The 9,570-nt window shown below is 50.1% G+C and overlaps 1 protein-coding gene across 1 annotated transcript; it reads right to left on the bottom strand.

Moving 5' to 3' along the window:
* Positions 1-390: 390 nt before the first annotated feature.
* Cst7 (cystatin F) lies at positions 391-9,242 on the bottom strand. The gene is made up of 4 exons (XM_048348695.1): positions 8,486-9,242; positions 3,701-3,891; positions 1,973-2,089; positions 391-882 (listed from the first exon to the last, which is right to left on the bottom strand). Exons 1-4 carry the CDS (start codon positions 8,667-8,669, stop codon positions 805-807), a joined length of 570 nt encoding a protein of 189 aa, XP_048204652.1. The 5' UTR covers positions 8,670-9,242; the 3' UTR covers positions 391-804.
* Positions 9,243-9,570: the final 328 nt, after the last annotated feature.

Consider the following 9,570-nt stretch of genomic DNA (forward strand, 5'->3'; position numbering starts at 1 on the left):
TTCCCCAGCCTACCTACCCAGGTATAGTTTCCCATGTACTGAGTGCTTCCAAACCCTCCTGCCTCAAAGGTAGTGGAAAACTAGGGCAGAGGCATTGGTCCTGAAGCAACATGGCTGAAAAGTGGGCTCCTCCAGTTGGGAGACCACTGTCTTGCCTGTTCATGACAACGACAAGCTTGCCTAGTTCTGGCTGCTTGGATCTAGCAGCTAATGACCAAACAAGTCTCTGAGGGGCTTTAAGGAACTAAACTCACCAGACCACTCAGAGAGTAGGAACTCTGGAACTGCTACCTTCAGCTTCCTGATTCCTTGTGAAAGGTGAGCGACACAGCTGTGGCTCTGGGGTGATCAGGTCTTTGTACAGAACTTTACTGAAGGTCAAGAGATTAGTGGCTTACCTGTCCACACCCCCTCCCCCCAGTGTTGTGATACTATTCAAGAGACTAAGAGGATGTAGGGCTCTCATGGAGTCAAGGCAGCGAGGATGCCCACTGGCTCTCAGGTTGCCCTCCATCTGCTCTACCCTGTCCCCTACTCTAGCAATGCCCTATATGCCCAGACCCACAGCATCAGAAAAATTAATTTTAGAAGAAAATGTGATATATTTAATCTTGTTAAGAGACGCTATCATTCTCTCATCTCAACCACTATGTATGGCCCTCTGGCACCTCCATCTGCCCACTTGGGAAAAGGACAGAGAGGGTCTCTGACAGCTGGGCACGGGCTGTGGCTGCAGGTAAGGACAAGCTCACACACGTCATATGTTTGTTGAAGCCGAGGTCTCGCTGAGGAGGCAGAAGGAAGTCAGTGACAGTAGAGAACAGGCACCTCGAAGCTCTCCAGCCAGGGAACATCCCAGACTTCAGAGTAGCAGTTCAGAACCTGCAATGAAGAAGGGCTCATCTGAGTATCCCAACTGCTGCAGAGACCTTGGCTACTCAAGGCAGCTTTTCTGATTACTCTGTGATTGAGCCTGGCCAGCCAGGAGCAGGGTGTGTGTGTGTGTGTGTGTGTGTGTGTGTGTGTGTGTGTGTGTGTGTGTGTGTGTGTGTGTGCATGCTCCTCACTGAGGAACTACTCCCAGGGTTTTGGATTTTTGATTTTTTTGGTCATGGGCTTAAACTCATGGCCTAGGCACTATCCCTGAGCTCTTTTGCTTAAGGCTATTGTTCTACCACTGTGAGCTATAGCTCCACTTCCTGCTCCCAGTTTTTATTTTTAAAAAGCCTATAGAGGAGTTGAAAGAATTGTTTAAAAACATATACTTTCACTTCTATAAATTATTAACCAAAAAGGCAAAGGGAAAAAAAACCCTGTTCAATACATATCCTAAAAGTTAAGAAAAGGGAGGGAAAGAGTAGGTTGGGAGGGGTGGGTGAGAATGTTGAAAGGGGTGACATTGGTCAAGACACTGTATTCATAAACTGCTTTGTTGAGTGGCAACTCCTTTGTACAACTACTTAAAGAATAAAAATATTAAAAAATAACTTGTTAACTATTGCCATGTTGCTTTCTTATGGAGATAGATATTTATTACATTATATGTCATACCATATATATCACACTTTATATATATATATATCATGTTGTATGATCTATGTCATATTCCATAGATAATATATGTCATATATATATATATATATATATATATATATATATATATATATATATATATATATAGCTTCTGAATCATTTGAAAGCTTGTCTTGTTCTAATCTTCTCTCCACCCCAAATCTATAGCATTTCTCTCTTGAGATATGTCACTTAGGGAGTTCAGAGGTTGCACAGGTAATGTGTTTCTGAGAAATGTGTCCTTCCTCATACTCCCATGCACCTGTGTGGTAGGAGCATACTGGAGATCTGACCTCAGGAGGGAGGTCTAATAGCCTCCCCGTAGAGAGATGACCAGGGTCTGGAGGAGTATGGTGAAGAGCCTGGGACAGAGAAGGTGGCCACAGTCCATCTGCCTTACCCACTTCAGGGTGGGGTTGGTTTGGAAGTTACAGCTGTCCAGAGATGGAGAACTGGCTTTCTGGCACGTAGTTCTACTGACTTCCAGCTTCAGCATGTATTTCAGGCCTTTTGCGATCTGAAGAGAGTAAAGGACTAGGCTTCTTGGTTACTCAGCACAGGATGATAGTGGTTTCTATCTTATGGTAGAGGGTGCTGGGGAGTGAGGAAAGCTCAGGACTTGCCAGAAGAGCTGCTGGGGAGGAAGCCGGCCTAGACTGCAACCCCTCCCTTCTTTTCTACTGCTGGCTCTGACTGGGGCTTTATATCCAAGAAAGAATGACTTATTTGCCCAAACTCCACATTCAGGAGGGACCCTGACCCCCCACCCCCCAGCCAAAGGTAGAGCCCTACCCCTCCCTCTGTCTGCCAGCTGCACCCACCCCATAGCCCTCACAGTGATGTTTAAAGGAATACAAATCATGGTTTCCATAAAGCTCCCATAACAAGCACAGCATCTGCCGGTTTTCCTTTTTCTGTGCCTGGGAACCATGTGCTTTATTTGGAGTTCCAGAATAGCCCTCCTCCACTTGGATATGGCAGCAACCTAGTTCTCCCTGCGACCCTTTTTCCCTCTCTCCCTTCCTCTCCTTGCTTCCTTTCTACATAGTCCTGGGGCTTGAACTCAGGGCATGAGTATTGTCCCTGAACTTTTTTGCTCAAAGCTAGCACATTTTTGGTGGATAATTGGAATTAAATAATCTCACAGACTTTTCTGCCCAGGCTGTCTTCAAACCACAATCCTCAGACCTCAGCCTCCTGAGTAGCTAGGATTACAGGCACGAACCACTGGTGCCCTGTTCTTTTCCTGTCTACTTTCTGTATAGCTATGGGAAGGTTCCTCCATTTTTTAGTCTCTCCAACCGTATATCACCTGAATGAAGTCCCCAGAATTACCAAGGCACAGAGGGGCAATGTCACATCCTCCTTATAGCAGATCTTGGACACTTGGGTCCAGTGCATTGCACTGGCCTCTGGAGAAGGCAGCACCTCACTCAACCAAGATCCCTGTAGCCCTGTGGCCCATGGTTACCACCAATACCGTGATGCCATTAGTCTTAGATCCAGGCCACTCCACATCCATCCTCTCTCCTTGGCACTAGCACAGGAGTGTGTGGATGTCATTCATCCAAAGCCAGCTTTCCATACTGGCAGATAGCTGCTCCGTGTTTCTGGGTTTAGCAAGTCACAGAGATCACCAGGCAGTTACCTCCTGGGGTTCCATATCCTCACTTTTAGATTCCATCATCCACACTGACATTTTGGGGACACAGCCAAGCAAGGCTGGTTATTTCCTGTTGGGCCCCTTCTGGCTGGAAAAGTAGTAAGTGGGTGTGAGAGGTCACTGTGGAGAACCAGAGGGTTTGTGAGGGAAGAATGGCTTGGCACAGCTTGAGGATATAAGGGTTAAGCTTGATCAGGGATCTGGGGACTCTGGCAAGAGCCCCTCTGATCTGCAAAGTAGTCACCCACTCTACAGGGCTGCCCACTTTTTATGAGCTCTATTACAGCCCCCACTTCCTTGCTTCCACTGATGAGGTCTGGCCCAGAAGCCTGCTGGTTTAAGTTGTGCTCAGCTCCAGGTGACAATGGTTTTGGTGCTGCCTTTAGCCTTCTGTCCATATGCATGCTCTAAGTGGTTGGGTGCTACAGCTGTGCTCCTTAGGGCTGTCCCTGAGAGGCTATTGACCAGACCCCCACCCTGCATCTGTACCAGAGCTCTGCTGACTCGGAACTCTTTGAACAAGAAGAGGTCATTTGTGCAATTGTTGAACTGATGTGCACTGTGCCTGGCTGCTTTGAGGACTCCTGGATCACTGGTCCTTATTAATTTGGGAAATTCTGGCTTCAATTCTGAGTTAAGGACCTGGGAGCAGAAATCTGGAAGAAACAAAAGAACCAGAGAAGAAGATTGATGATGGTGGGGCCTTTAGTCCACCTTCACCCACACTGTGTTCCCATCACCTGTCCACCCTCATGCCAGGCACATGCTGGGTTTCCCCCACAGGGGCTCCATATTGGAAGCTGAGGATAGAGGCCATGAGTGGTACAAGGATAGAATTGCTGCTCTCCAGTCTCAGTCCTTCTCAGAAACCAGAGGTAATTTCAACATGTGGCTTCCAGGCAGCTGAACCTCTGGACAGGATGTGGTCTTGAGGTGTTAGGAGAAACCCACTGGCCTGGTCCTCAAGGCTGTTGTTCAGTGTTTGGCTTCTTCCTCTCATATGTCCCAGCTGAGCAGGCTGTGTTTGTATTCTACCTGGGCCTGCCACCCTACTGGTGCCACTGCATTGGTAAGGTGGCCATGCTGTTTTCCCCTCAGCAATCCTCCCACACTCTACCAAGGGTTAATGCCACCCACTTTTGGACTTCAGCCAGGGTCGTGGGTTCGAGCCCCACATTGGGCGCCAAGTTGCCGGGCTCGGGTCGCCTCCCCTGGCGCGGGGATTCAGGCTCTGCAATGCTTCTAACAGCTCCCTTTCTCACCCTCTCCCCTGGTCACCCGACCCGCAGGTAAGGCCAGAGTGGAGTGGGGGGCTCAGGAAAGACCTCAGGTGCACGGGGCCGTACGAGATCGCTTTACCCCCTCCTTACCCCTGAAGAAAGCCAGGCGTGTGCGGATCTTGGAGATGCTTTGAGAGCGAATCTGATTTATTAGGGAGGGGCAAAGGCTGATATGGTGGGAGGTGATGAGAGAAAAGGTGACCCACCAAGGGCTGACGATTGGCTGCGAGCTTGTCATAGGACCCCCTCATGAGCTAACGTCACTTAGATAGCGACACCCCAGGGGTGAAAAGCCTGCGAGAATGGGGGGCACATGGGCTGGCGAGAAAGTTGGGGGCTGATTGTAAAGCCAGTTCTTCTGGTTCCGGACCCAGAGAATTGTGGCCTGCTTCCGCATTCCCCAGGGCTGGGGGAAGGACGGTGTCTCAGGCATGCTCTCCAATGCCCTTCCCCCTCAAGGCCAAGGCTGGACCCCAACAGTGGCCATGCTGTTTTCCCCTCAGCAATCCTCCCACACTCTACCAAGGGTCAATGCTACCCACTTTTGGACTTCAGCGCAGATGCATGCAAGAGGCTCTGGCATCCTGAAACATGAAGGTCCCTGTGTACTGTTCATTTGGGCACAATTCTTTACTGTCCTATGAGTGAATGCCATCCCATGAGCTTTGGCTCTGGATCCTGGCATGTGGGTGGGCAGGCTGAGTTTCTTCCACATTTCCCTGCTCTTCCTATGTGTGGGAATCCCATATTTACCCAGAAGATAAGGGAAGCAGTGTGGGGGCCTTCTGCCTCCAGACTGGTTCCCCAGTATCTATGTGAGAGTCAAGTAGGGATACCCTGTCATCCCTCCTTGGCTGCTCATGGTAGAGTGGGGATGGTAGACCCTGAGAGGGCTCCCCAAAGTTCCTGTTCGACTCTGGATCCCAGAAAACCTGCTGTTTATTCCTTTGCTCAGTTCATCCATGGGCACTTGTAGAACCTGCCAATCTCCTTTCTGGGAAGAACTATGTTCTACAGATGAATGAGATCAATGGCAGAGCAGCAAGTGAAGGGCATCAGAGTGGGCATAAGGGAACCCGGTGTCTCAGATTTAAGTGCAGATGGTCCCGGCTGGTACCACTGCTGTGTTGCCTCTGGAGAGGAGGGGAGGAGAGGGAAGGAGAAAGAGAGGATGAAGGAAGGGAGGAGAGATTTAAGTTCCATCGCTTCATCTCCTCCTGGTGCTTACAGTTTAGAATTGGGGTCTGAGGACTGGGGCTGTGGAAAATGAATCCAGCTATTCCCCTGGAGGTATTCTTTGCAACCCTCTGCTCCGGTCACCTGGTCTCTACCGGAATTAGTCAAGGCCTTACCCCATTGGGCTATGCTCAATATTGTAATCCTAGCTCTGCATCCAGTGGCTGCGCAGCCTTGGGCAGGGCGCTTTAATCTCTGAGCCTCCAGGTCTCCCCCTGTCAATGGGGATCACAACAGCACCAACCTCCCAGGATGGTGGTGAGACTATCCAACACAAAACACTGGAAGCAATCAGGTAACTGTTACTCAGTGTAATTACAGTGTGGCCATAGCAAGGGATCTCTCTGAGTGCACCATTAGAAGAATGAACCTTGAGTGCATGAAAGGTGGGTGAGCAGTCTTCTCCAGGTCCAGACCCAGGTAGTGATTGTTTCCAGGGCTCCCCAAGGAGGCCCTCTTGTCCCTAGGATGTCTCAGGCCTGATACAATGCCTTGGCCCTTGCTGCAGGTGGCTCCTGGCCACAGGTTTCAAGCAGACAGGCTGACTGGGAAGGGGGAGGGGCAGTGACATGGTGGTCAGGGCCCTTAGGACAGGTTGAGAAAGAAGAGTGTTACTTCTTCAACTAATGGCAAAGGGACCAATGTGGGATTTCCTTTGTTTTTAAGGACTCAGCATGACTGGGGTCCAACATCTATGATGTTTAGCTGGGAAGCCACATGCACACAAAGTACATTCCTTGTGTCCCCTGAGCCCCTCAACAGGTTCTAGAATCTCTTTTGAGGAGGGGAGGGATTGGCTATAAAAGATCATGGGGTGAGCAGGGAGGGGGCCAAACTCTTGGCTCTCTTTGACAGAGAGGCCTCTGAGTACCCTCTGTACCCCTAGTGTACAAATAAGAACCTAAGGGCTTAGCTGGACGTCTCAGGAATGATCCAGGCTCAGGGGTGGTGGTGGTGGTGGTGGTAAGGGCTGGCCACACAGACTTAGGAGCAAGGGGTGAGGTGTTGCTGAAAGCACCCCTCATGGGATACCTTAGAGTCATTCAACTGTAGTTCCCCAGGGCAGGCTGGGGTACCATTATTGCCCATTTTATGGGTGGTAGGACTGAGTCTTTGGGAGGGTCTACAGCTAGCAGGCAGGGGTCTGTGGTGCCTTCAGGTTCTACATGTGTGAGGGTGGACTCTGGGTGCTTGTCAGGTTCAATGGCAGAGAGGAGGTCTGCGGGCAGAGAAGACCAGATTAGCCCAGAAGGGCTCTTGCTGCCATGATGGAGCTGTGGTGGTCTGACAAGGGGGAAGGCCTTTTCCCAGCTTCACACACTAACAAAGAGGAAGGCAATAGGTTGAGTAACGGGGTACCAACAGCCATGTAACATCTCAGGTCTCAAGGATTCCATGAAATGCTGTTACCACCGTGTCTTTACTCTGTGAGGCGAGGGCATGGAGGCAGGCAGAATGCAGGCAGATCCTGAACAGTGGAGTATGAACAATGAAAAGCTGGGAGAGGAGAGAGAGAAGCCTCCTCATTCCCTTTAGGAGACCTCATTGGGTTGAGGAGCGCTTATTCTCTGATATGACTGTTCACTTCTGCCCTAGGCTTCCTCCCCAGCCTGGTGGAGGGAAATGAGTGCAGCCTGGGTAAGTATGGGGCTGAGGAGAGAGAGAGAGAGAGAGAGAGAGAGAGAGAGAGAGAGAGAGAGAGTGGTGGTGTGGTGTGTGTGTTAGACCTCATCATGGGAGCTAAGAAGGAGGCAGGGAATGGGCAGAAGTCTGGTGTTTTGGCCTCAGCCTGCTACTACCTCTGGCCTCCCTTGTAACAGTGTGCTAATCACTTGTTTGCTGACCACCTTCCTCCCCAGCTGCTGTGGCTTGTTGCTGTCTCTGAGCATGGAAGCTGCCATCTCCCTGCTCCTGCTCTGTCTGCATGGCTCCTGATGTCATAGCATCCATGCCACATCAGGTCTAGGAGCCTGGGGAGCCTTCCCTCAACCTGGCTTCTTGGCCTCTAAATTGGACTTAAGGTCTCCGAAGCATCCCCTGACACTGGTCCTCCCTGAACATCCTCTGACTGGTTACCTGTGGCTGAGCTCCAGCCAGGTATTTTGTCTGCCTGCCTGTGGCCAGTGGCCAGCTCCCTTGTTAGTTAAATGAGTAAGACCCTCTAAGTCTTCATCCACTTAGGAGCTGATTCTGTGTTCTAGAGAGGGCATCACCCAGCCAGCTCTCTCAAGGGAACACTCATATGACTATGTAATCTGGGAAAGTCACCTAAACTAGCTATGCTTCAGTTTCCCAGGACCTTCTTCTGCTTCAGTTTCCAGAGAGTAGGCAGTGTTCTCTTCCTCTTAACTCCTTCCCTTCTGGGCATCAGATGTCTGATCTTTAGTGTCTCTGGAACCAACTCACAGGGCAGCAGCCCAGAAGTGGGCAGGAAGGACGAGCCATCAGATGGGAAACAACCTGATCACAGTCCATTTCCCATTCCCTCCTCCTCTCCCAGAGCCAAGAAGCAGAGAGGAGCAAATGATGCAGAGGTGAAGGAACAAAAGGCTCTTTCTCTATCCCTGCAGGGTCAGCCTCCACATGCTTCATTCCTGAAGTTTGCTCCTCCCAGCAGCAGCTGCTGTCACAACCTGAGCCTCTGGGAGCAGACTAGAACTTGGGAGGAATCCCAGGACACCCCTGGAAGCTGCCACCAGCATCCCAGGGAGCATCCAGGAGACACTTCTCTTACCTGGGGTTAAGTGCCCGTAGGTGCTCGAAGCAAGGCAGAAGAAGGCGAGTAGCACTTTGGCCAGCCACATGGTTGTCCTGGAGGATGGCAGTGCAGTAGAGTAGGTTGAGTGCAGCCTGGGCCAGGGCAGGGTGGGGACTGCCTCTTTGGGGCTGGGGAGGGCAGTGGTTTCTTGCCGGATCATTTTGACTAGAAGCTCTTCATCTCCAGAAAGGCAATTATTTCCTTTATAAAAATTTCCAAGCAGCCATCACTTGCTGAGGGGGAAAAGGAAGAGAACAGACCTGTGAACCAAAGAAAAGCCTGGTATAGTGTTCTACCCTGATGCCACACATGAGAGATGCTGCTTTTAGAAGCAGAATCACTTATTTCCCTTGCCCAAATGCAGTTTCTTGTGCATGAATGTGATTGGTCATTTTTCCTGGTTCCCAGAATCCTATTGCAAAGGATGAACACTGTCTTCACCCTTGGTGGAAGAGCTATTTCTACTCTGTCTGAGGGCACTCACCTTGCCTTCCTGAGGAAACTCTGATGGCCTCTCACGAGGCAGTCATGCAGAACAGCACTGACACACCTCAAGTCTTCTCTATGAGCTCCCTTTGCTTTTAGGCTTATAATCAGATGCAAACCCCAGCAGCCCCTCAAAGTGGGGTCCACAAAGAATTGCATTTCAAAGTTAAAGACATGCTTCAGCTTTCTAAGGGAGACAGACAAAAACCTGGGTAAGACTCATGGGAACGGATCTAAAGGGGTTTGGATAATGGCAAGTGGTTTGGCTGGATCAACTCGGACTTGGAAGTAAGACAAAGAGAAAATTAGTGACAAGGAAATCTGAAGAAGAGATGCTGTGAAAATATCTCTGAGTGGGTAAGGGAAGTAAAGAAGTTTGTGTCCCATGTCATCACAGGATGATCTCAGGAGGAAGAAGAAAATTTTTAAAAATGGAGTGGTGGGAGATCTGCTTTGTGGATACCAGCCAACCCAGTGGTCACCTGGTGGGGTCTCAAAGTGAACAGGTGGCAGCCATAGAGGCTACACACTCAGCAAGGTCTTTTGACGTCTCCTGTACCCTGGCTCATTCCTGA

The sequence above is a fragment of the Perognathus longimembris genome, chromosome 6 (assembly GCF_023159225.1).
Source record: "Perognathus longimembris pacificus isolate PPM17 chromosome 6, ASM2315922v1, whole genome shotgun sequence".
Lineage (NCBI taxonomy): Eukaryota > Metazoa > Chordata > Mammalia > Rodentia > Heteromyidae > Perognathus > Perognathus longimembris.

Coding starts and splice junctions, on each gene's coding strand:
- Cst7 (XM_048348695.1), bottom strand. CDS start 8,669: ATGATCCGGCAAGAAACCACTGCCCTCCCCAGCCCCAAAGAGGCAGTC. Junction 3,892..8,485: donor CTACGGGCACTTAACCCCAG/GTAAGAGAAGTG, acceptor TGTTTCTTCCAG/ATTTCTGCTCCCAGGTCCTT. Junction 2,090..3,700: donor AGATGCAGGGTGGGGGTCTG/GTCAATAGCCTC, acceptor TACTCTCTTCAG/ATCGCAAAAGGCCTGAAATA.